General features: G+C 33.3%; 2 protein-coding genes across 2 annotated transcripts; both read right to left on the minus strand.

Moving 5' to 3' along the window:
- Positions 1–622: 622 nt before the first annotated feature.
- LOC126695747 (nuclear transcription factor Y subunit B-9-like) lies at positions 623–6,071 on the minus strand. The gene is made up of 2 exons (XM_050392569.1): positions 6,014–6,071; positions 623–1,330 (listed from the first exon to the last, which is right to left on the minus strand). The coding sequence occupies exons 1-2, from the start codon at positions 6,069–6,071 to the stop codon at positions 624–626; spliced, it is 765 nt and encodes a 254-aa protein (XP_050248526.1). The 3' UTR covers position 623.
- Positions 6,072–15,435: 9,364 nt separating this feature from the next.
- Positions 15,436–27,339, minus strand: LOC126694315 (NAD-dependent protein deacetylase SRT1). The gene is made up of 14 exons (XM_050390503.1): positions 26,938–27,339; positions 25,397–25,426; positions 25,200–25,292; positions 24,646–24,765; positions 24,045–24,145; positions 22,850–22,958; positions 20,819–20,898; positions 20,527–20,605; positions 19,593–19,646; positions 19,188–19,284; positions 18,405–18,487; positions 17,922–17,989; positions 16,672–16,774; positions 15,436–15,951 (listed from the first exon to the last, which is right to left on the minus strand). The coding sequence occupies exons 1-14, from the start codon at positions 27,034–27,036 to the stop codon at positions 15,652–15,654; spliced, it is 1,416 nt and encodes a 471-aa protein (XP_050246460.1). The 5' UTR covers positions 27,037–27,339; the 3' UTR covers positions 15,436–15,651.
- Positions 27,340–27,758: the final 419 nt, after the last annotated feature.

The raw sequence follows: 27,758 nt of genomic DNA on the forward strand, positions 1-27,758 counted from the left end.
TGAAATTCTACTGTAGCAAATGCCAAAACTTTTTGGCATTTAACACACCTTATGATATGATAGTCTATTTTAGTATTTGGTGTGCCAAATGCCAAATATTTGACATTTGGTACACCTATTCTATAAAATTAGCCGTTGTTTAAGGAATAGTTTCTTTTCCCTGATTGGGAGGACTACAAGGCTGTTCTCACGTTGTATTGAATAATTTCTCATCTCAAGCCTTCTTAAAAACATCTAGAATTTGTATGATTAACACAATGGCTATACCATCACTTGCAAAGAACCTTTTAATTGATTTTCAGCTCAAAGAGATTGATCCCAAGATGAAGGATTAACATTAACTGTCTCTGAGCCATTGAACCAATGACTATAATTCATCTTTATCTAAAGAGTAAACAATGGTTTAATCATGCAAGCCCAAAAATTGACTCAAACAAATAAAAATGTTCATTAAGGACTCAATAAACATTTATAGGAACTAGAAATCGATTGTAATTGAAAATCAAAAGGACTAATAATGTTTCTCTCCAAACCCGTCTCAGACAAAACCTTTAACTATAACAGTATATAAATATTAAGTTCTTATTGAGAATTGCCACTCCAACATTACTATTACTACCTATTCATTTGAACTGAGCATAAGGATCAAAGCTAGGCAGACCACTGTTCTGAGCACCGGCAGAAGAAGAAGAAGACCCACCAGCGCCAGACCCATTATGGTACTCACCACCACCCATTGCAGAAGCATCAAACATACCCGGGTGATGGGCCATCTGAAAGCCCGGCCCATAAGGTGGTGGGCCTGGAGGCACACCAACAGGCCCATAATCCATGCTACGCTTAAAACCAACATAAGGCAGCTGATCAACACGCATATTGTTGCGATCATTCTCTGCCTCACGGTAGCGGTTGAGGTACACAGTGAGTGGCTCAACATAGTCATCAAATCCCAGCTTCCCCATTGCCCAAAGCACGTCCTCCGCGGTCACGGTCTTGCGCTGCTCGCGCTGGCAACGCTCGTTGGCCTCGCCGGTGATGAAGCTGATGTATTCAGACACACACTCTTGGATGGTCTCCTTGGCATCGTCCGATATCTTTGCATGGGATGGGAGTATGCGGCGCATGATGCGTATCACGTTGGCTATAGGCATGTACTGGTCTTGTTCACGTATAATGCATGGGTGGGCACGTTGATTTCCATTGCTAGTGTTGGCATTGGCATTGGCATTGACATTGAGATTAGCATTGGCATTGGCATTGTTTGTGTTGATGTTGGTGATGAAGTTGGGTATGTTGCTGTTTGGGTCGACAGGCAATACTAGCCTCGGAGCTGAAATGAAACAAACAAAACATTGTACACTCATGAAAATCTCAAAAAGATGTGATAATAATGATAATAATAACAATAAAAGAATACATATTTACAATGATAGTGTTACTTGTACAACTCTTGTATTTATTAATTTTTAGTGAAATTATTTAGTACACATGATTAATTATAATATTCTCTTGCATTAAAATAATCCTTATATGTAGATCTCGCACATGAAATCAACCTTTCTATGAGAGAAAGATATGGTACACAAGGTGTACCGAATAATTTCCTCAAATCTCATATTAGATGATTAATATCACAATTCACATCCAATTGTTATGTCTATCTATAATTTTAATTTAAAATTACAAGTAGAATTAAGAATCATTCTATACATACTTGGTGTCCACAAGTTTTTCACATATATGCTGATCCTATATGCGAGGCAGATATATAAGACCCATCTTTTAATGATAAAAAGATCTAGTACTATACCAAGTGCATTTGAATAATTTTACCGGAGATAGAGAGATGTATGAATAAACTTTTTTTTTTTTTTTTTTCTGTCTATGTCAATTATAGTGGTGTCCAAACTTAAAACAAATCTAAAACCAGTTTTCAAAAAAAAAAAAAAAAAAAAAATCTAAAACCAAGAACATCCATTTTGGGACACAATAACAACAATAAGACATAGTTTAAGAATTAGTAGTTCTTACAACCACTAAACACATAAGTAGAAAGCACATATTGATCGGTCTTTCTCTCAAACAGAAAAATAAATAAAAATTTAGTCCTTGGAGTCTTCAACACAAAGACCAAAACAAGAAAAACACAGGGAAAAGAAAGGAAACACAAAGACCAAAACAAGAAAAACACAGGGAAAAGAAAGGAAAACTACCGTAGCCTATATGAAGTCCAAAACCAAAACAAAGAAAAAAAGATAGTGTCAAGAAGCGGGGGTACATGGCTAACTTAGTGCGCGTATGGCTAACTTAGTGTGCGTTTGGATATAGCTTATTTTGCTGAAAACTGAAAACAATAAATTTTTTTTTTTTACTGTTTATTACTGTTCAGCACTGTTTATTAGCCTAAAATCACTATTCATGGCCAATGAACAGTGCATAATGCGCTGGACTTAAAAAAAAAAAAGGCCCAAAACTTGCAAAATGCGAACGCAGCCGCACTACCCAAACGAACCTTTATATTAAAAGTGAGTGTGATAGCCACATGTCACGCGCCACCGACCGAGCCTTGAATGAGCCCAGTAGCTCTAGTTACCTTAATACTAGATATTAGACTAAAAATGAAAAAAGTGGTTCTAGGACCACAAACTATTCTATAACTTTTTATCACTACTCTGATATGGTAGATTGTGAGTGATGTTCATCATTTACACATGAAAAAAAAAAAAAAAAAAAAAAAAAAAAAAAAAAAAAAAAAAGAAGAAGATTGTGTCAAGAAGTGAGGGTATGTGGCTAACTTATATTAAAAGTGAGTGTGGTAACTACATGTCACGCGTCACCACCAAGCCTTAAATGAACCCAATATCTTTGGTTACCTTAATATTAGATATTAGACTAAAAATGAAAAGGGTAGTTCTAGGATCACAAACTATTTCATAACTTTTTACTACAACTCTAATATGGTAGATTGTGAGTGATATTTATCATTTACACATGGAAAAAAAAGAAAAAGAAAAGAAGATTGTATCAAGAAGTGGGGGTATGTGGCTAACTTATATTAAAAGTGAGTGTGATAAACACGTCACGTGCCACCGACCGAGCGATAGTCGCTCTGGTTATCTTAATACTAGATATTAGACTAAAATGAAAAGAGTGGTTCTAGGACCATAACCTATTCCATAAATTTTTACTACAGATCTGATGTGGTAGATTGTGAATGATGTTTATCATTTACACATGAGAGAGAGAGAGAGAGAGAGAGAGAGAGAGAAGTGAGGGTATGTGGCTAACTTATATTAAAAGTGAGTGTGATAGCCACATGTCAAACGTCACCAACTGAGCCTTGAATGAGCCTAGTAGCTTTGTTTACCTTAACACTAGATATTAAACTAAGAATGAAAAAAGTGGTTCTAGGACCACAAATTATTCCAAAAATTTTTACCACAACTTTAATATAGTAAATTGTAAGTGATGTTTATCATTTACACATGGAAAAGAAAAAAAAAAAGATTGTGTTAAGAAGTGGGGGCATATGGCTAATTGATATTAAAAGTGAGTGTGATAAATACATGTCATGCGCCACCAATCGAGCCTTGAATGAGCCCAATAACTCTAGTTACCTTAATACTAGATATTAGATTAAGAATGAAAAGAGTAATTCTAAAATCACAAATTATTTCATAACTTTTTATCACAATTCTGATATGATAGATTGTGAGTGATGTTTATTATTTATAAATGGACCTATTTTTTTTCACCAATCACACTCTACCACATCACAATCATAACAAAGAAATTATGTAATAAATAATTTGTGGTACTACAATTTTTTCCGAATGAAAAAGGTCTAAAGCCATTTATAAAAGAAGCATCTCCATCACTCAATTTTGTATGTTTCTATGAATCTATAACCAACACAATGAACCAGACAAAAATCCACCTGGAACCAAAAAAACCCGACACCTCACGCGCTTGCATGACCAACGTGACACCCCAGGTGGGTTCCACAAAACCACTGTTCAGATTCTATGATTGTACTATAACTTTTTTTTTTTCTTTTATTTATTTATTTATTTATTTAAGAATATACTTGGACTTAAACTATGTTAAGAAAATATTAGGTTTGACGGGTCAATTGGGTCGGGTTTAATCAATCTCTAGCTTACAAAATGATCCCTTAAGATTTAATTTCTTATATCTAATAATATATATTTCGTCATTTTATTATTTTTAAATTTATAAAATTTTATTTGAATTATTAAATGAATCAAAATAGAGAATATTAGTTTCCTATGAGTCTATGACACATAAGTAAATATCTACATGGCTTATGAGTGGAACCTATTGTTATCTACCGTTATGTGAAAAGGATAGAAAATCGGTTTAATAAATCTAATAATTCCTCGTATGTACTAAAATAACTAATTTAATTATTTCTAGTAATTTCTCTACTCTAAAATGGGTTTAATAATCTCTAATATATTAACATGGTACTCTCCTAGGAAATCTTAGCTAAGGCCAGAGCTGGGTCTCTCCATCTCTCCCATGTCTATTCTCTATTGTCTCCTGTTCTAGTGACTTGGCTAGCCTAGTTTGGTAATATTAATTTAATTTGGTATCTCGTCATCTTTCTAACAGAAACGTTTAGAGAATTTGAATTCCTCTTCCTCATTAAAAAAAAGTATATAAAAACAAAAAAACTCATTTAGGTATAATTAATGTCCTTTTTTCTCTTCACGAAAAAGGTAATGGAGAAGGAATCTTTTTCTTTTGGTAAAATGCAGAAAATATCACACATTTTCAATGCCTACATTCAATTAAGTTTGTTTTTATGCCTAGAACAGAAAACAAAAACACAAAATTAGTTTATTTTTAAAGAAATTTTCCCTAAAATTTCTTTAAGAATATATAAAATGGTACAAATGGGGTTTAAAATCACTCTTATTATCCAGAGTGACTAAATAGGATGGACCCACTTATATAGATTGTAGGCCCTGAGCCCCAAGAGTCCTGCATGTGTGACACGTCATTAACATATGTTCAAAAGGATAAATAGAATAAACACAAACTGGTTCATCTCATTTTCATGGAAAGAGACTCATACAATGGTAAACAAAGGAAGACTTAAAAGAGGAGACCCTCTTTTGAGCAAGCGTTACAGTAGAAATAAAACGACAAATAGTGTCAAAAAGGTTGCAAAAATAGACTATATCTTTCTTTTATTTTTCGACCCTGAAAATCAGCTAGAAACAAGGTTAAAGTTTTTGACAAAAAAAAAAAATTTAATAATACCCTTACATATATAATATATACATCCTTTATCAAGAAAAAATAGAGAGAAAAAAGAAGGGCTTTGGGATTGATTGACATTGCCTCTCTCTAAAGAGTAGGCCAAGGTTGGAACCTTGTAAAAGATATCAAGGAGAGATTGTAAAGAAGCTTTAGGGACACCAAGCCTATTTGCTGACTTTCACTCCCTCTCTCTCTCTATGAAGAGGAGGCAAACTTGTATGGTTCTAAAAAGAAAATTATATACATATGAAATCGATTATTGGGGAGAAGAGATTTGAACTTAAACGTTTCTATTGGAAACAACAGAAAAAATCAGATGAATTACAAGGTTTTGGACAAGCAGAACCATTTTATCAACAACAAATATTGTGGAAATCTTAATCAAAGGCCATAATATATATATATATATAGAGAGAGAGAGAGAGAGAGAGAGAGAAGAAGAAAATTCAACAATTGAAAGTCTTGTATCTCATTGGTATTATCTAGTCTCCCAAGAAGAAAATCTGGGTTAAAATCACTCTGTCCCACTTATTGTAAACAAATAAAAAAGAAATAGATATAACACATGCATGCAATATATCAAAAATACGAAAAAAAAAAAATAAGGCCTATACATTTTCTTTGATCAAGCAATGTAAAAATGTAAAACACACACATAATTAAACAAAAGAAAGAAATTAAAATCAACAAAAAATAAAAAGTCATTATATATTTTATACTTTACCAGAGCTTGATTTTGCATGTCTGTTGCCAAAGTGAGGGAACTCAGCTCCACGTTCCATAGTTTCTCTCTTCTCTCTCTCTCTCTCTCTCTCTCTGAACTTTTTGACAGTATTGTATATATATATATATATATTTTAAAGCTTTGTCTGTTGAATGGGCAGTAGACCACTGCAATGGGACTCATAATTTATAGACCTCTCTAGTCTCTCCTTAAGGTGGAGTCCAAGTGTCAACCGGCGTTTTCAACGAGGTACCTAGTAATGCCGGTAGTGATAGCCCCTGTGATTGGCTGATGGGGTTGCCTTTACCGGCTGTAACAGGTGGCCAATCAATAACCCCATGTGTAAGACTTCAATAGCCTCGGCTTGATTACGAGGCTATTTGTGACTGATGCTCTTGTTAATTAATGCTTCTTGTTTAATGACACCTCTAGCCATAAAGAGGAGTGTTAATTTTACTTAATACTCAATTAATGAGGTAAAATGAGAAGTGTGCTCATATGATTTATTACTACACTTTTCTTAGAGGAAATATTTAAAATTTTGTTGAGATTATTTGGCTATTCTTAAATGTGGTCAAATGATTTTATTTTTATTTTTATTTTTGACATAGCAAATGATTATTGGTTTATTTAATATTAGTATGGTGACTTTCACTACATCTTGGACCACAAGTTATGATATTGATCTTTGTCATTTGAGTTATTCATGAGACATTTTCCTCAAAATTTTAGAAATATTTCCTTTCTTTTTGGGAGAAAAGGGAGTGGGGGCTTGCATTTGAAGTTTTTAACTTATGGCTTCCTATTAGTACTTTTTTTTTTTCTCTTTCTTTTAATTTCTCCTTCTCCTTTTTTGCTTGAAAAGCAAAAATAGCCCATTATGAGAGAGCTTGTGGTATTTGGGGTTATAAGGAAATAATGTTTAGTGTTATCTTAAGTAAACATTTTTATATTCTGTGTCAAGTAAATTTGTATAAACTCATTACCCAAAGTGGGAAGCTATTGGCATCTCATGTGTTATTTGTAATTCTTATACTTTTGGTTCAATCTTAAAAGATTTTTCCAGTGACACGTCTCATGTGTTATATTCATAAAGATTATTATGATTTCATGATAATGAGTTTTTTATCTTACTTTTTCAAGTAGTAAACAACTTAGGATTTTTTTTTCTTTAAAAAAAAAAATAAATATGCTTAATAATCATTTATTTACTTGCCATCGACGTGTTGTGACTTAAATACTTAATAAAAGTTCATTTGTGAGTTGAATTACAACAATACCTATATCATTTCATGAAAATTCATTAGCTCACTAATGAAATATTGTTTGTCATTATCTTAAAGTGAGTAACTATTATTTTCTGTATCCAGATAAACTTGTCATATATTCACTAACTAAATTGGTAACCTATTGACGTTTCATGTGCTTTTGAAGCTCTTACTTATAATTTTAGCTCAATCTTAAAAGATTTGTCTTAAGAGTGACAAGTTTCAAGTTCATAGAGATTCTTGTTGTAAGAGTCATATTTGCAAATTGGCATATCCTAAAACAAAACATGTATTTGAGTCTTAGTTTCTAGTGTGTTCAAGAAGACCTTAAAGTAATTTCACAAGTGGTATTATTGAAGAAACGAGAACTCTCAAAGAACTGCTCAAGAAAAGTTAAAACTGCAGATGCTGATACCTGCTCAATACCTATCGATCTATCAAGATTTAATGAACCTCGATGCCTTCTCGACACCTCTTGATCTATCGAGCTTCGGGTATTTTGAATTCCAAAGATCAGTTTTAGGCCCATGATGGCAAGGCTTTTTAGGGATTTGTGTACTAGGATTCTAGAACATATAAAAGACATTTAACAGTTGTCATCAGGTGTACAAAGAAACACAACAAGATACGCGCTTAACAAACGTTGTTGCAACTTTTTATGCGCCTTAGGGTTTTGTGCCAAGTTGCTTCTAGATCTTCAGACGTGGATTGAAGAACTCTGCCAAACTACAACAATCAACAATTGTTGTGGTGTTAGTCACATACAATAATCCATGCAAATGAGAAGTCTTTTACAAGAACAAGTCCAATCGGGTATTGGAGTTGATACTGGAATAGGTCAATAGATTCTATTGTTGGTAGGTACTTTGGGATTAGGCCGGTTAGGATGAGATTTCTTGTACTTATAACCGCTTGATTCTTGATTAGTGGATTTTTCAGAAATGGTGATCTGACATTCATCTAGTGGGACTTTTGCCTGCAAGAGTTTTCCCCTGAATGTTCAAATAGTGTATAAAACACCTATGAACGTTTAGACCCCCAATTTACAAATTGCCAACACAAGCTTATAATCAAACAATGTATGTGCGGAATATGATAATAAGCTAAAACAAAATTGGTAAAACAATCTAAACCATAATTAATCATAACCACAGCAGTAATTAAAAGGCAAAGATTAAAGGAAGAGAGCTGCAAATACAAAGATAACACAGCGATGTGTTATCGAAGAGGAAACCAAAGTGCTCGGTGTAAAACCTCTCTGTCGCCCTCCAAGCAATCAATAATCCACTGGAGAATAAAGTTGGGATACATGAATAGCAGAAGAACCTTCAAGCCTAATCCACCCAGTGCACCTAAGCCCTCCAAACTTCTTGCACCAACAAGGTTACACCAAACCTTGTCTTTTATAGCTTACCGGATCCTGCAATAGCCCATTGCATCAACCAAAATGAATTGGTCCCTTCTGAACTGTTTCCTAAGCACTAAAATACTTTCTCACAGATATGGGTATAGTGAGATAAGGATTTGGCTAATATGTACCTCTCAAGGATGTATCAATAGAGAGGGTGAGAGTAAAGGAATTTAGAGAATCAAAAGATAAAGATTGTGGATGAGTCAATCTTGTTTTTCTCTAAGGTTTCTCTCTCAAAATTCTCTCTGGAAGCTCTCTACATTTTGTAGGTATAAAGGTATTTATAGTAGGGTGTGTATGAAATGCGAAGAGTCAGTTACAACCAAACAGGGTGTTCTGGCGACTCGAGCTCGCGACTGAAACAAGTCGCGAGTTTGAGTCACGAGCTAATTGCCTGGCCAGACTGGAAGTTTTGTCCTGTAGTGCAACAGTTGGCGTGACCCTTCAGCTCCCCTGCTTGCTTCACACGTGTGCCAGCTTTGACGACTTGCCAGTCGCAAGATTCAGTCACGAGGCTCTTCTTGAGAGCACACTCTTGAACTTTTCTTCACACTCTCTCACACACTACCCTTACATGATTTCCACCTAAATACAGGATTTCTAAATGCTGAATTACAAGCAAATTTGACACGGAATAAAGCCAACTAATGATTGAATAAATTCAACCTTATATCTCCATTGTGATTAAATCATAGTGTCAAACTTATTTTCCACTACATTTAATTTAGTTTGGTGATTTGATTATGCCATAATTTGATTTATATGTAATTTGACTAATTAATTAACTGGGATAATTGGATTAATCATTAATTAGTTAGGGTCAATCTTTAACCCAACACTTGTAATGCTTTTTAATGAGTGTACTATTTCACCTTGAGTAAAATTTCCATTCAATGTTCCTATGCATCGAACATTGGGTTGACACATGGTCATGTGTTATACCTATGCCTCCTTCAGTGCATAAGAGCAATGGAGGTAAGCCAAAGCAGCCCCTTTTACTTTTCCATGTGTATATTGATTGTTTTTCATGCACATTTTATTTTTATTTCATAGACATGATTAGTAATCATTTTATGAACTTATTATGAGGAGTAGTAGTTTCAATATTGCATTATTGGTTGAATTAAGACAACACCTTTTTTTTAATGAGTCTTCATTAGTCTTTTGAGAAAATATTTATATTCGCTTTCTTTGAGAACAATCTTTATTTTCTTCATTCTGGAAAAGCTTGTCATAAATCCATTAACTAAAGTGAGAAGTTATTGACATCTCATGTGTTTTTGATAGGGGTGGCAAAATCTGACACGACCCGTGAACCCGACACAACTAACCCGTTTATAAACAGGTCATAGGTTGAAGCTAAATAGGTTCGGGAAATATTCAGGTTGACACGACTAACCCGTTTAATAAACGGGTCGGGTTCATGTTCAACATGCGAACCCGTCTGACCTGTTTGGCTTATTAAGTTATTCATTTTATTTATTTATATATTATTGCTTGATTTATGGCTGTTTTTATATGTTTATTACTATATTTATGGTTGCAATTGTATTTTAATTTTACATGACTTGTCAATTAAACGAGTTAACGTATCGGGTCGAGTCGACCTGTTTAATTAACAGGTCGTGTTTGGGTTGAGGATTCCTAACACGTTTACTAAACAGGTTAGGTTTGAGTCAACCCATTTAGCCGAATACTCATGGCTTGACACGACACAAACCCGACCTGTGAACACGAATTGACACCCCTAGTTTTTGAAATTTTTACACTTTTAGTTCACCCTTAAAAGATTTGTTAGAATAGTAATGTGTCTCGCATAAAGATTCTTGTGATACTTGATAATGATGTTTTATCTCACTTTCACATGTATATTGGTAAATGACTTTTTTCTTTTCATGTTTTTTGACAAAAATTTAATAACCATTTGTTTACTTGCTATCAAAGTGCAGTGACATCCACACTTATTTAAGAACGTATACAACACCTTTATCATTTCATGAGTTTTCATTGCCCCTTTGAAGAAATATTATTTGTCGTTTTATTAAAGTGAACAACTGTTATTGTCTGTGTCGTGATAAGCTTGTCATATTTTTATAAACTAAACTAGAAAAGTTTGTTTCACATGCTTTTGAAGCTATTATACTTTGATTCATTCTTAAAAGTTTTGTCATATTGGTGACACATTTTGAATATTGTTCATAGAAATTCTTGTGATGCCTTGCTAATAAGTGTTGTGACTTAAATACTTAATAAGAGTGCATTTATGAGTTGAATTACAACAATACCTATATCATTTCATGACCATTCATTGGTTCACTGATGAAATATTGTTTGTCATTGCCTTAAAGTGAGCAACTGTTATTTTCTACATTTAGATAAACTTATAATAGATTAATTAACTAAAATAGAAAACTATTCACATTTCATGTGCTTTTGAAGCTCTTGCTTATACTTTAAGTTCAACCTTAAAAGTTTTGTCTTAAGAGTGACAAGTCCCAAGCTCATAGCAATTCTTGTAATGCTAGTTAATGAGTGTACTATTTTACTTTGAGTAAAACTTCCACGCATAAGAGCACTGTAGGTGAGCCAATCCGACCCTTTTACTTTTCCATGTATACATTGATTATTAACCATGTACATTTTATTTTTATTTTGTAAACATGTTTAACAATCATATAAACTAATTCTGAGGAGTAACAGTTTTAAATAAGAATGCATTTATGGGTTGAGTTAAGACAACAAATTTGTTGTTTTATGAGTTTGCTTTGGTCTTTTAAGGGAATATTAATTGTTGTTTTCTTAAAGAACAACTATTACTTTCTTCGTTCTAGAAAAAACTTCTCATAAATCCATTAACTAAAGTGGGAAGCTATTGACATCTCATATGCTTTTGAACTTCTTACACTTTTAGTTAACTCTTAAAAGATTTGCTAGAACGGTAATGTGTTTCGAGCATTATTCATAAAGATTCTTGTGATAACTGATAATGAGGTTTTATCTCACATTTCACATGTATATTGGTAATTGGCCCCTTTTTTGTAACAAAAATTTAATAATCATATATAAGTGCAATGGCTTCCACACTTATTAAGAATGTATACAGCACCTTTACTATTTCATGAGTTTTCATTGGTTGTTTGAAGAAATATTATTTGTTGTTTTCTTAAAGTGAACAACTGTTAATGGCTGTGTCAAGATAAACTTGTCATAGATTCATTAACTAAAATGGAAAGCTATTGACATTTCATGTGCTTTTGTTTTGAAGCTCTTACTTATACTTTTCGTTCAATCTTAAAAGCTTTGTCTTGAGTGACAAGTCCTAAATTCATAGAGATTCTTGTAATGCTAGTTAATGAGTGTACAATTTTACTTTGAGTAAAGCTTCCATCCAATGCTTCTATGCATCGGACATTGGGCTGACACATGGTCATGCATTGTGCCTATGCCTCCTCAATGCATATGGGCACTAGAGGTAAGCCAATCCAACCCTTTTATTTTTCATGTGTACATTGACTGTTTTTATGCACATTCTATTTTTATTTTGTAAACATGATTAACAATCATATAAACTTATTATGAGGAGCAACAATTACAATATTTAATAAAAATGCATTTATCAGTTGAGTTAAGACAACATCTTTGTTATTTTATGAGTTTTCATTGGTCTTTTAAGGGAATATTAATTGTCGTTTTCTTAAAGAATAATCGTTATTTTCTTCATCCCATAAAAGCTTGTCATAAATCCATTAACTACAGTGGGAAGCTATTGACATCTCATGTGCTTTTGAACTTCTTACACTTTTTGTTCACTCTTAAAAGGTTTGTTTGAACAGTAATGTGTCTCGAGCATTATTCATAAAATTCTTATGATAACTGATAATGAGGTTTTATCTCACGTGTCACGTATATATTGGTAAATGAATCTTTTTTTTAGTAACAAAAATCTAATAGCCATTCATTTACTTGCTATCAAAGTGCAGTGGCTTCCATACTTATTAAGAATGTATACATCACCTTTACTATTTCATGAGTTTTCATTGGCCCTTTGAAAAAATATTATTTGTCGTTTTCTTAAAGTGAACAACCGTTATTGGCTGTGTCGAGATAAACTTGTCATAGGCTCATTAACTAAAATGGGAAGCTATTGATAATTCATGTGCTTTTGTTTTGAAGCTCTTACTTATACTTTTAGTTCAATCTTAAAAGCTTCATCTTAAGAGTGATAAGTCCCAAGTTCATAGAGATTCTTCTAATGCTAGTTAAGGAGTGTACTATTTTACTTTGAGTAAAGCTTCCATCCAATGCTTCTATGCATTGGACATTGGACTAACACATGGTCATGCATTGTGCTTATGCCTCCTCAATGCATATGGGCACTAGAGGTAAGCTAATCCAACCCTATTACTTTTCATGCGTACATTGATTGTTTTTTATGCACATTCTATTTTTATTTTGTAAACATAATTAACAATCATATAAACTTATTATGAGGAGCAACGATTACAATATTTAATAAAAGGATTCGACTTACCTCCAATACTTTTTAACTGGAGGTTTCCTTTTATTTTAAATACACAATGGCAAGTGGTAGTGGATTTTAATTTTCACATTTTATTTAGTTAGTGGATAATATGACAATTTCTCATTAAAACAAAAGGAGATTTCAATTAAAAAAGTACTAAAAGTAAACCAAACCCTTAATAAAAATGCATTTATCGGTTGAATTAGACAACACCTTTGTTATTTTATGAGTTTTCATTGGTCTTTTAAGAGAATATTAATTATCGTTTTTTTTAAAGAACAATCGTTATTTTCTTCATCACAAAAAAGCTTGCCATAAATCCATTAACTAAAGTGGGTAGTTATTAACATCTCATGTACTTTTGAACTTCTTACACCTTTTTTTCATTCTTAAGAGATTTGTTTGAACATTAATGTGTCTCGAGCATTATTCATAAAGATTCTTGTGATACCTGATAATGAGGTTTTATCTCACGTTTCACGTGTATATTGATAAGCAGTTTTTTTTTTTTTTTTTAAATTCTTTTAACGAAAATTTAATGACCATTTATTTACTTTCTATCAAAATTCAGTGGCTTCCACACTTATTAAGTATGTATACTACACTTTTACCATTTCATGAGTTTTCATTGGCCCTTTGAAGAAATAATATATTTCATTTTTTTTTGAAAGTGAACCATTGTTATTGTTTGTGCCGAGATAGACTTGTCATATTTTTATAAACTAAACTAAGAAAGTTCATTTCAAGTGCTTCTGATGCTATTATACTTTGGTTCATTCTCAAAATTAAAAGCTGTCATTTAGGCGACACGTTTTGAGTATTGTTCATGGAAATTCTTGTGATGCCTTGGTAACAAGTGTTGTATATCTAGATAAATATGCATCCATAGAGTATATATAATAATAAAACAACAGGAGTAACACTCCTAATTAAGGAAGAGAGAGACCATTCGACTATTATTGTATGAGAAAGATTGAGATAATCAGTGGGTATCCTATTCATATGCTGGTGAATTTTGTCTGGTTTAGAATTAGCAATCCACTTGATAAGGAGATCTAAAGGACTTTTTCCACCTAATGACAATGCATCTTTGGGTTATAAATTGTGGATTCATCTCATCCTTTTTATTAGTTGCAATATCCAATTTTTAACCATTTTTTTCCTCAATAAAGGACTAGCAATGTTATATCTACCACCCTTTCCCACCCCCCTTTTCTTTATGATTTCTTTTACCTCATTGAAAGTTTAAGGGCTGGGCTTGGGCTATTGGTCTTTGAAATTGAGCCTCCTCTAAATATCTAATGTTTCTTCACTGCATTAGGTCATATCGTTTTAAATAACACTCAAAATAAAACCAAGCCAATTATGAAGGTGCCATGCTCTCCACCACAAGGTGGTGTCTACCACCAGGTGTCTCACAAGAGGGAGAGGTCCAGAGGTGTGAGATTTGTTAATCCCACATTCTTCTAGTCGGTGATATATATCACAACAAACTAATATTTTAAGGTCATATGTAACTAAGAAACCATTTAAAGCATGAATAAATGCAATCGTAAAATAGAGGAATAAAGGTAAAAACACAATGATAAAACAACAGGAATACCATTCCTTTGAAAAGAAGAAATAGACCATTTGAATGTTGTTATTGTATTAGAGAGCACTTGGATTGTCATAATAAATGGGTGTCATATTCAGATGATGGTGAATTTTGTCTGCTTTAGAATTAGCAACCCACCAGTTATTGAGATCTAAAGCACCTTTCCACCTAATGAAAACGCATCTCTGGGTTATAAATTGTGGATTCATCTCATCTTTAACCATTTCTTGTCCTAATTGAAAGTCTAGGGACCGAGCTTGGGGCTATTGGCCTTTGAACTGACCCCCTTATAAATTTCTAATGTTTCTTCATTGCATTGGGTCATATGGATACAAATTACACTTAAAATAAAACCAAGCAAGTCATGAAGGTGCCATGCTTTCCAATTCAAGGTGGTATCTACCACCGCACGCCTCACAACAAGGAGGTCCAGAGGCGTTTTATTCTCATGTCTCACAGAATGCTCATTGCATAGTGACAACTAGATATCTTTCGTGTGCTAATATTTGGTTATATGACATCATTTGAATTATAAATTTGTAGGAGAAATAATAACACATTTGAAGATTGCAATCACCAGTACATACTAAAAATAAGGGGTGGGGGAGGAGTCAATTGAGAAGCTATTAGCCAATGGTCACTATGGAATCCTCAATGATCTCAGAAACTTACAGACTGAAATTCTGCTAACCAATTAACCAACACATCATCCCCTACCCATATTACTGGGGAGACCGAGTGTAGTATCTAACAAAATTCACCCAGTCCCTACATATTATAATTTTTGATAGTTTTAATGAATACCATATATACAAAACTCAAACCACAACCTTCTATTTTCTAATATCTAGATTTTCTCCTATGCACTTTTGATCGCTTCCTAGATGTTCCGGTACCATTTACACTTTCCCTTTGCCTTTTTACATTGCCATTACTGAGAGAATCAGCTAAGACGTTGGAGGTTTTGATGTACTGAACAATGTTGGTGACAATGGCATAGACAGTTACCTCACTTTTCGGCATCAAGAAGGCCGTTCTCTCAATAACTGCATTCTTCCCGCAGCATAAATCTTGAATTGCTGTGTCTCTCAGCCTTTGAAGTACAGAGTCTTTGTCAGGGTTAAAGCAGTCAATTGAAACCTGCAAAGAGATAGGTATAATTTGTCTGGCTTTGGTAGGAACAAGATTATTATACAAATGTGAGAGCAAATGAGTATCGGTTCAATCCACCTAGAATATCTCCATCGAAGGACAATCAATACACGGAAAATCATCTGATCTTCAGCTGTCTGTGTTTATCTACAGACAGAAATACTAACAAACATGCATACATGTATATACATATGAGCATACTTATTTTCATTCTCACATACAGGTACTCAAATTATTTGGAGAGATCGAGTACAAACTAAAGATGCTAACAAAAGCAATGGCTGACATGTGATGACCAACAGTCTGGTATATTTTAGAAGTTATTCAGAAACTTTAAATATTTGTAGTGTGCTCGTGATTGCTAAGGATTCTTCTATTATTTTTTTCTTTTTTCTTTAAGGAAATAAAAAAAATAAATAAATAAATAAATAAACTAGAACGTTGTCAAGGAAAGGAGCACCCTGACAGTAAGTAAATACCAAACAAGCACTGTAAGCTACCATCAGTATCGTGTGCCATTGTTTTATCAAGCAAGTGAAAAAGACATGTAAGAGATGGCCTAATGAGCTCTAGCATAAATGTCACATCCTCACCCCATATTAATGGAACAAAAGGCGATCTCAAAATGCTTGTGCAAATAACAAAATTAACAATCTAAATAAAAGAAATCACACACATGAAATAAGTAGAACTGGTCCCTCTTCTCACCTTAAAATCAATAGGGATATTAATTTCAACAGACTGGCAGCCACAACCATCAATGAAGTTGACTTTTAAGACCAATTCAAATGATTTTGCCTGCATGGTTCTCCTGACACGTATCAATAACAACATGTAAGAAGAAAAAGAAGCATAAATAAAATAATGTCTAGCCAACTTATCAGGGGAAAGAAGTGATTAATATTTTCCATTATATGTGTTTAGTAGGTGAACTCGAAAAGCGGAGAGAACAAAACATTTGTCAAACTCATATTATATTCATGTATTGATTTATTTTTTCATGAACTAGAGGGATAAGATTGTCGAATAATCTAATTCTCTCCTATTTTTCCTCCCATTTTGAGAAGATTAAAAATGGCAGATTTCTTCCACTTTTCTATTCTACCAAACGGATATAATATCAATCCATCTTCCATTTTCTTTCCAAACTTTTCTATCCTCTTACTTTTCCATCCAACCATGCGCACTCTAAGGGTCAATAAGTCCATTCACATTTTGATTATAAACAGTCAAGCAACTTGCCCAATCCAAAATTATTGGCAAGTACCATAGATCTTTTTTTTTTTTGGTAAGTAATTGTAATTTATTAAACTTGGAAAAGCATATACGGGAAGTATACAGAGATTGAAAAAACAGAATGAAACTAAAAAAAGAAAATGAAGCTATAAGATTAGCAATACAAGTGCTATGAGTCTAAAATATGGCAAGTACCATACATCATTCACTGAATCATATACAATTAAGTTCCGTGATGCCATATTTTCTCATTTTGAAGCAAATCCCTTTAAATATGGAAAGCTTATTTTTTACTTAAAAAGCATATATGATTAACTATACAACAATAATAAAGCCTTGGTCTCAAAACTTTAGGTCAACCATGGATCCTCAAGAGACTAATTGGGATTGGCCACATGTATTTTTCTCCACCATTCTATCCTATCCAAAATCAGCCTCTGTTACCACCTCAATTAACATATCCCTTTTTATTACATCTCCTAGTGTTATTTTAGGTCTTCCTCTTCCTCTTTTTGTTCCCTTAACTTGAATGAAATCTATCTAAATTTTTGAAGCTCCAATGGAATCTTTACAGTGTGGAACAGTATGACATTGCAAATTACTGAATATTTAGGTCTTCCTTTTCTTTTCTTTTTTGGCAAAACACAGCATAAAAACTGTTCTATTAAACAAAAAAGGCATAAATACTACACACTCAAACATGGGGATAGTGTTGAAGCCACCTTTTCAGACGAAATGGTTGCATTTGTAGGATAGCTTCTTTATAATCTTGGTTGTCCAAGAAGGAAACCTGGAGACATGCAGCAGAAAAGTTAATTCTAATTGGAAGGCTACATAAATAAAATGACTTGGTAATTAAAATGTTTGACACGGAGTATGATAACCATCCTAAAGTGGTCTTACATAAGTTAATCTTTTGTAGTAACAGTCATTGATTTCATATTTACAGTTTATTTGTTTACCATGGAGAGGCAGAGAAGTAAACACCAGAGCAAGAAAATGACTAAAATATATTTCTTGTTAATAAAGACAAGCATACAACCTTGCGTTAAAGTAGTCAAAATAAACTGTAAATATGCATTCATGGATTGCTCACAGCCTTGCTCGAGAGTTAGAATAAAGACTCTCACAGAATTTTACAAAGACTTTGGAATTCTTTTTCAAGGGAAATTAGCAACTGCATGAATTTCTAAACATAAAATCACCTCAACAGATTTGATGAAGGGCAATGGAGCTCGCCGTCCATGTGCACTAGCAACTTGGAGGGTCCAGTTCACATATTTTCTATCTGTAGTTCAAGCAGAAAGATTATGTAAAAAAGCTATAGTTCAAGTAGAAAGATTATGTTAGAAAACTATAAGACTAAAGCCTCAAATAATTAGAAGAAGCTCCTATAACTCCTTGTTTTGGTTGCTTCATAAGAATGACATCTAGGAACTAGTAATATAACAGAGACAATAATTTGACCCTCACAGGGTTAATTAATTTAACAGAAAACAATTTCATAAAAAATGTCACCTAGACTTGGCCCAGTTAAATTGAGTGACATGAACCAGAAAAAGGTCCTTGTTCAAAGTCTAATGAAGTTCTTATGTCTGCTGAAACAGAAATCAAGGAGATTTTGTCCAGATACAATATGCATTACACAAAGTAAAATAGGAAGGTCAAGCATAGTTGTTTGCGGAAGACGTGAGCTTTAATGCCAAACCTAATGGTAAACTCAGGGACAAAGTAAGCATCCAGTTTATTCTTTAAAATAAATATATAAATAATATATATGCGTGTGTGTGTTAAAAGTACACATCCAGTTTTGAATGCAGATGGTGAAGCCCATCACTACCACTTAAATTTGTCATTGTCAACAAATAGCCTAAAGATAAGCCCATTGGACTTGGATAGATAACATCTGCTTCACATGTATAACACATATGTCATTGTGACAGCATTCCAGACTAAGGTACATAATATTGCAAAGCCAAGAAATTTACCTATACTTAATGCTTGAGTTAGAATGACCTCAAAAAGATCAATCCTTACAAATGGCGGAATCTGCAGTTTAAGAAACTCCATGGCACTAGCAATGACCTGTTCTATTTCAAATTAATTAATAATTCATTGCAAACATATGCCTGATAATGAGCAATTAAAAGCTAAGTGCAGTTACAATGTTAAAACTGACAAGCTCCAATTGAAATATATCTTTATTATAAGACTTGAATGCTAAGACACATAGATTCCATATATAGATATAGACTCAAGAGGGTAAATGGACCTCAGCTAGGTAAAAGAAACTGCAAACAGTGCCTCTGGATGCTATTTCAAAATTTCAGAACCAAAGGGGAAAAGAAAACAGGAAAGATCTCTCTGCAATTAAAAGACATAAATTGCAATACCTTATCTACCCGCCCATGGATCACTAAACTTGCTTTCTTGTCCTTTGGAGTTTTCTGTAAAGTTGAAGAATGCACATTTTAGGCAACAAGAGTTTAGGCTAATAAGCAAAAATGTATATACCATTTTCAAAAATATTGAACCAGCAATCAAGGGAGAAATAGAGAGACTGACAATTCAATATTTTACTTGTTAGAATATTGGTTAGATGATTAAATTTACCATTTCCTACAGCCTAAGCTTGTGGGACAATCAAGAATTTACATGGTATTAGAGCACATGATTTTGAGTTCAAACAGTGTCTTTGCTCTAATTCGATTTAAAAAATTATAAGTCTCATGTGTTGGGATCCATTTATTAAGGGGAAGTTTGAGCCCACACTTGAGGGGAAGTGTTAGAATGTTGGTTAAATAATTAAATTCACTATTCTCTAATAGCTTAAGCTTTTGAGACAATTGGTAATTTATCAGCACTAGTTTATTTTATTATATGGAACTGGCTTCTAAACAGGAAAGAATGAACTGTAATTAAGGAAAGGGTTGTAGTAAACAAATAGATCATAGGCCAAATAACAAAACTTATAAAATATCCTAGTGTCAGCTGGTAGAAACCTTCAGCCAAACACATAGAATCCAGATTTGTTATCTAATTGTGGTCTTAGATATTTAAGAGCATTGGTAAGAAATTGTTACATGAGACGGACAATAAAATGATAACTTGTTATTGTTAACTGATAATAAAATTAAATAACTAATATTAGAGTGAGTTTATATGTGCAAGCCCCAACCACTCATCATCACTCCAGCTTTCAATTTGGATTATGATTGAGCTCTTAATGCACTTTTTCTTCCTCTTCTCTCCAACACCCCCCCCCCCCCCAAAAAAAACCCACCCACAAGTAGGCAGTGAATTCATTTTGAACAAGAGAGGAAGTACCTGAAGATTCACAATTATAATCTTTCCCCCACCACGGAGTGATTTAAGAGGTAGGTTACATGCTGGAGTTATTTGCAAACTGCAGAGAGAAATTATGCACATGACCATTAAACAAAGCATGAATGGTAGAAGACTCATAGTTGAAACACAAGTGATCTTCAATCCAATTTGCCAAGGATGTCAACAAAAGTACTGAAAATGGGGCAACGTACTATGGATTTCTCATAAAAGATAAGTTGAGAATTCTGGAGGGGGCAGTTTAATACTGTCAAGTAAAAAATCTTGCTCTTACCTTGTCCCCAAGCATAATACAACATCAGCCATCCTGCAGTGCTTCTCAGCAGGATCCATCTCCTTAGGGGGTAAGGCATCCTGCAGAAAGAGTGTATTTATCAGGAAACTGTTCTTCAATGAATTTTTTTTAAAAATACACACACACACACAGAGACACCAGCATCATCCAGTTTTCTTCACTATTTTTAGCCTATACATATATACATATTAACTCCATGAAGCCTTTATCATTTTATGTTTCATAGAATGGCACATTGCACTATGGAAAATCTCAGCCTTTTAACAATTCCTAGCGACTGCCCAAATATCAGCTGTTATTTATGAATTTCATAGATATGTAATTTCAAAAAATACTCTTTTTTTTTTTAATATATAAATAGTAGTTTGAAAAAATACTTCACTAGAGAGAGTATAAAAAGAGAATTCTTCCCTGCATAAATCATAAAAATTAGTCCATAACCATTTTTCTGGGCTTGGGATCAACTGTGAATAAAATATATTATATACTAGTCGCTAACCCATGCGATACACGGAAAAGCTATTAAATATGAGTTAAAAGATTATTCACTCACACAAACAATCTTCTATTTTTTCCTATTTGATTTGATTTATTCTTTCTATTTTTTCTCTCTCCTATCTTTATCTTTAATCTTTATTTAATTTTTCTCTTTTTCTTTCATCCACTATAGAAGTGAATAACTGATTAAAAAAAAACTCTACACTGTTTAGGAACAGCTGATTTAGCTGAAACTGAGAACTTTTTGCTGAAGGTACCATAGATTAAGTTAAAAGGTAACTGAAATAATACAATGGGACCTATGAATAATACCAAAAAGTATAATGAGACCCATGAATAGTAGTAAAAATAAGTTAAATAATTAAAAAAAACTGGCTTTTTAAACCAAGCCGCAAGCTAAATGTATATCTATATATTAATTTAGACTTATAAAAAAAGGGGTTTGGCTTACCTTCAGTACTTTTTTAACTGGAATCTCCTTTTATTTTAATGAAAAACTGTCATATCACCTACTAACTAAATAAAATGTGAAGATTAAAACTCACTACCACTTGCTATTGTGTATTTAAAACAAAAGAAGATTTCCAGTTAAAAAAGTATTTGAGATAAGCTAAACTCATAAAAAAAAAAACTATATTTATGATTTATCTACTCTTCTACACGTTAATATCTTTTATTTTTCCTTTTTACTTTCTTCCCTCTTTTTTCTTCGCATTTTATTTTCTCTGCTCCACAGCTGGCATCAGCCACTGACACAAGTTACCTCTCCACACTATTTGACACACTGCTCCACGTCCACGTCCACAAAGGGTAAATTAAGATCTGATTTCAAATAAAAACATATATTTCACTCCCTTTCAGTCTTTCCTCATACAAGTTGCAGATCTCTTTCTGTTTCCTCATACAACTGGCAGCCATTGCATCAAGTATTGGTCCATGGATGAAGGTCTCTCTCAGCAGCAATGGCTGAAGTTCTTTCTGCTTGGTAAGGGACTGCGTTTTTGTGTTTATATTAGTACCAGTCAAAGTGCCGGTACGAAACATATCAGCCGTACCAGCTAGTACGGTACCATATTCACTCCCTTGGTTGAAAGGCTGAGAAAAGAGAGAGAGGGTAGCTGCTTCGAAGGAGGGAGAAGAGAGATGAGAAGAGAGAATTTTGTTTTTTTTAAGTATCGGGATTTGTGATTTGTATTTGATGGGAAAAAAAAGACATTTATTATTATTTTTTTTATAATGCTGATGTGTAAAAATGTGGGAGCTCTAAAGGTTTCGGTTATATATATATATATATATATATATATAGATGATACTAAGTATAAGGGACAAGTGGAGTTATTTTATGTTCTTATGAATATAAATTTCACTAACTTGCCTTCCTAGTAATTAACAAACTTGCATTAGAAACAAATGGTTTAGTCTGAAATCAATTCCAAGCAATCATTGATCCCAAATAATAATTTTAAATTTTGAACCTCACCAAACTGAAACAAGTAAAAGTAAAATTATTACCTCCCAGTCAAGAACCGTATCCTTAAGTTTAGCACCACATTTTACATCAGAACAACGCCTTGATGTCTCCTTCAAACCAATAGTTTCCACCTCAAAATCCCGCAAGTACCTAGACAGACGTAAATAATAATTTAAATTTATGTTGTTATAAAAGTGATATTCATACACAGGAATAATGATTCTGAATCTAGGATGGGTTGCGATAAGATGAGTTGGTGTTTGAATGAGAGAGGTAAGTTTGATGTTTGATCTTATTATATGGCTATTTGTGGAACCAATACTAATTCATTCCCTTGGAATAGTATATGGTGTGTCAAGGCCCCAAACAGGGTGTCCTTTGTCTAGACATTAGCTTGGGGTAAGATTCTTAGCTATGACAATCTTATCAAGATGGGTTTCTCTGTAGTTGGCTGGTGCTGTGTGTCTCAGTGCAATGGGAAATGGTGGACCATTTTGTTGCTCTACAGTGATGTTGCTTAGGTTCTGTGGAGTGCATTTTTTGATATGTTTGAGGCTCAGTGGTGGTGTCTTTGACAGTAGCAGACCCATTATTTGGTAGAGGAATTGCTTTGGGAAGCACTCTTCAGATGTTTGGAATCTTACCACATTATCTTTAATGTGGATAGTGTGGAAAGAACGTAATAGCTGTACTTTGGGGAATATTGAGAGACCTCTTGATCAGTTGAAATCATTGTTGGTTCATACCTTGTTTGATCGGTCTTTCAGGGTTTTACACATTGTAATTCTTTTGCTTTTTCTTTTTTTAAATTTATGAATATTGTAATTCTATTTTTGAGTTCTACGACTCACTTCAACTTTCTGTATGATTCTTTGTAGTTCTTAAGATACTTTATGTTCATCATTGTACAGTGAGTTTAGCATCATAAACACATTGTACTTTTTTTATCAATAAAATTCTTATTACCTATAAAAATAAAAAAAGCATGAAGTAATCCACTCATTCAATAAATATTATTACTTATCAAAAAATAATAATTCTAACTTCATAAATGGAAGAGAGAAACTTTCCACAGAGTAATAAGAACATCAACAATTTACTACATTTTCAGGCCAAATATCAACTTAAATAGCATATTAACGAACCCAAAAAAGAAAGGGGGACGGGGAGAAACATCCAAAGATAGTAATACAATATGATTAGAAAATCAGTTTCTGTCGAAATATATAGCCTTACTCGGCTCCACATGAAGGGCAAGCTTCCATAAATGAGTTCCCATGCAATTCAGCAAGTTTCTCCCTTGGAATTCCAGACCGAAGATGGAGGCCATCAACATTCTAGGATTTAAAACAACAGATTGTAAGATATGAAATATGTTTTCAAATAACTCCCCATAAAACCCAATTATGGAATGCTTAAAGACACAAGAAAAACATTAAGTGATTACATCTTTTGACGTATCAAAAATAAAATAAAAAAGTCTTTGCACCTTTTGACATTATTTTGCACTTAGCATTATTTAGAAAAGAATAAGCAATGTCGCCAAAACTAATCAAAGACCCAGAATGCCAGCATAGTATCAGTAGCAGTCTAAACTATTCCAAATAGCAAAAAATATATGAACCTTCATCACCACACATTTATGGTAACGGGACCCAAAAAAACCACTTTAACAATTGATAGCTTGAAATTGCAAGCGAGCATCAAAAGAAGGCAACAGATTTTAAGCAAAATTATGATGAAACTAGATTAAGCACTCATTAATAAAAGTTTGAGCTGAAGTATTTCCCAATGGGATAATATCAGAAATACAGTTAAGGAAATAATGCAGCCATACCTGACTAATAAGGAACTTCAAAATACCAGCCTTCTCAAGTTCAACCAAAGCCATATGAGTCAAGCTTGGCATTGCACGGTGAAATGGCAGTGATGCTTCAGGCAAGGCTTTGCCTTCACGCTGTACTAATAATTGAGGATTAGAAGATACATACATAGGGATTTACAATGGGTGATTATTTTTCTGAATGCTAAGACAAACCATGGTAAGGTGCATGTGGCAAGCAACTGCACTAAAAGCATGGCAGCTGTTGAGAACTTAAAGAAATGTGTTCCTTCTTCTTTTTTTTCAAGTTAAGTTGCTTACAAACATAAATATCATATGAGTAGCATTTGAACAATAAGAAAAAAAAAACACAAAACTTTATAATAGATCTTAAATTAATTGTAAAAAAGTTGACAATAAGCTGCTTATTAAATTTAAACAGCCCATTCTAGTTTAACAGAAATTATTGAGGCAGGGGATAAAGGATTACTAAATTAATACAGTTCGAATAACGAACAAAGAGAGTCTTATTTAAACTCATGACACAATATGAATTTCACAATTATCACCTGAAGGGTCCATATTCCCTTGGGACCTCGGAAATCTGGTATACCACAAGAAGTTGATATCCCTGCACCTGTAAACACCACTAGATGCTTACTCTGCAAGTAGAAAAAAAAAAAAATGTGACAGCATTGATTAATAGAAAACCTTAAAAGAACTTAGCTAACATCAATTAGATGAGTAAGATGTTGCAAGTTCAAACCTTTTTTACCATCAAGGCAAGTCGTTCAATCTGCAGAAAAATGCTAAGGTCAGCAAAAATAGCAAACACATAAAAATTCCTAATAATTTCAATTTATTAGACACAGGAAGAAATTTTTTAAAGAAACCAACAGCACATAAGTGAAGAAGTTTGCAATAATATTAATTGAATAAGCAGCTAGATTGTATACTATCTTCCACAGGGTATGAATAGCGATTTTGGTTTAACTGAACCAATAAAATTTAAAAAGGCTAATTCAAAACTATAATTGAGTGGAAAAGGGCTTTTCACCAGAATGAATATAATTCACAATAGATAGTTCAATAGTGTATCATAATGAAATCTGAGCAAGGAAGAACAAACCAACATTTTGAGTGTCTTCTGATTTTTTTGGATGCCAAAAAGATGACAATAAGGAAGAAAAACATATAAAAATCTTAAGCTTACAAATATATCTGGAGGATTCGAAACATTTTTTTTTCTCCTTACATCAAATAATCTATCAAGGATCCATAGCCAACCCCAAATTTTGGGACTAAGGCGTTGTTGTTGTTGTTGTTGTTGTTGTACATCACCTAAAAATCCAACTGAATTTTTCTTGAGACCAACCACATAGTAGGCAATATTAAACCCAATTAATTTTTTTAATCATTTCACTATATAAAAATCCATTATTCTATTGCATCTTTCTCACACTTGATTCTTATGAAAAAGCCATATTTCTAATTTTCTATTACATCATTGATAATTCCACACTATTACCTTCCTTTCCTCATCATGAGAGTATCAGGATGTACCTCAACTATATACCAAAACAGAGCTTAGTTCCACAACTATCCAAAAAGTCGATATAAATCCTTAAACCTACATGGCTACAACCCTAGGCATGTATAATTTCAACATCCCAAGTCCAAAAACACGATTCACCCCATCACAATCATTCAACTACTGCATGCATAGTCTCACATCTCAACAAAATTGGCATCCCAAGTCCAAAAACACAATTCACCCCATCAAAATCCTTCAACTACTGCATGCATAGTTTCACATCTCAACACAATTGGCATCCCAAAGAAAAGATGGTAACCTTTGCAAATTCCCATGAAATGCGTATGGGTAATAAAAAATGCCTCACATTATTAACCTACAATACTGAACCATCATACCTATATCACAAGATCAATAATGGGTATACGAATTTCAGCTTAATAACCAACAAACCAAAGTGAAATTCAATTCCAGTGAATCCAAATGCCAAAACCCAGAAATGGGATCTCACAAAACAAGCCAGAATGGAACAAAGAACAAATTTCCACAGCAAAACAAATTGCAGAACCACCAACAAAAAACCCAAACTTTCACCAAGTTTAAGCACATAAAACTAAGTTACATTCATGGGTATCACAGTATCATACAAGATCATCAAAAGTTATCAATCCCATAAGGTCAATTAGCAAGCAAACTAGAAGCACCCAAAAACAAAACAAAACAAAAAGACCCAAAAGAGCAAGAACGTGAATGGGGAGAGATAAAGTCTCTACCTTTTCTTGCAAAACATGAGGTGGGTCGAAATATTCTGTCATTCCAACATTGCCCACATCTTCTATGTACGAAAGCTTCTCTGCATAGCCTAAAGACATGGTGTGTCTCACTCACTCTTTTCTCTCAGCTGGCTTTCTCTCTCTAAAAACCTCACTCACTCTCTCTCTCTCTCTCTCTTTCTCTCTCTCTCTCTAGAAAGTTGATAAAAACTTATAAAGTTTGAGACTTGGGAGAAGAGAGAGAGACCCTTTAGCTTCTTCTTCCCTCTCTTTCTCTCTCTATTCTATTGTTCACACAGACAGGGCATTTATAATTACAAACATTTTTTTGCTTCTTTTAAGGAGACCCCTCAAAAGCCAAAACTAGTACTCATGACTCACTTCCCTGCATATCAGGAAAGAATTTCTTGCTTACACCTCTTGATTACCACAATGCCCTTGATTTTCCTTCTATTATAGTATGTTTTTTGTCAATACATTTTATTGAATTTAGTGACTTTTTGTGTCCCTTATCACAGTTTTTAATATTTATCACAACTTGATAAAGTCATTAATAGACAAGCACTTTTTTCACTACCTTTTTAATTGATAATTTCAAAATTGTAATACAAAAGTTGTATTTTTAAATTTTCTTAACAGAGAAACTATTGTTTTATGTTCATTGTCCACTTCAAAGTTTGATACAAAAGTTGTGTTCTTAATAGAGGAATAATTGTTTTATATTCATTGTCCATTTCAAAATTGTGATACAAAAGTTGTATTCTTAAATTTTCTTAAAAGTAAAATTATTGTTTTATGTTATTGTTATACACTTTGTTTAT

Source organism: Quercus robur, chromosome 8 (assembly GCF_932294415.1).
Source record: "Quercus robur chromosome 8, dhQueRobu3.1, whole genome shotgun sequence".
NCBI lineage: Eukaryota > Viridiplantae > Streptophyta > Magnoliopsida > Fagales > Fagaceae > Quercus > Quercus robur.

Coding starts and splice junctions, on each gene's coding strand:
- LOC126695747 (XM_050392569.1), bottom strand. CDS start 6,071: ATGGAACGTGGAGCTGAGTTCCCTCACTTTGGCAACAGACATGCAAAA. Junction 1,331..6,013: donor ACATGCAAAATCAAGCTCTG/GTAAAGTATAAA, acceptor GTTTCATTTCAG/CTCCGAGGCTAGTATTGCCT.
- LOC126694315 (XM_050390503.1), bottom strand. CDS start 27,036: ATGTCTTTAGGCTATGCAGAGAAGCTTTCGTACATAGAAGATGTGGGC. Junction 20,606..20,818: donor GTATTATGCTTGGGGACAAG/GTAAGAGCAAGA, acceptor TTCTCTCTGCAG/TTTGCAAATAACTCCAGCAT. Junction 19,647..20,526: donor TTATAATTGTGAATCTTCAG/GTACTTCCTCTC, acceptor TCAACTTTACAG/AAAACTCCAAAGGACAAGAA.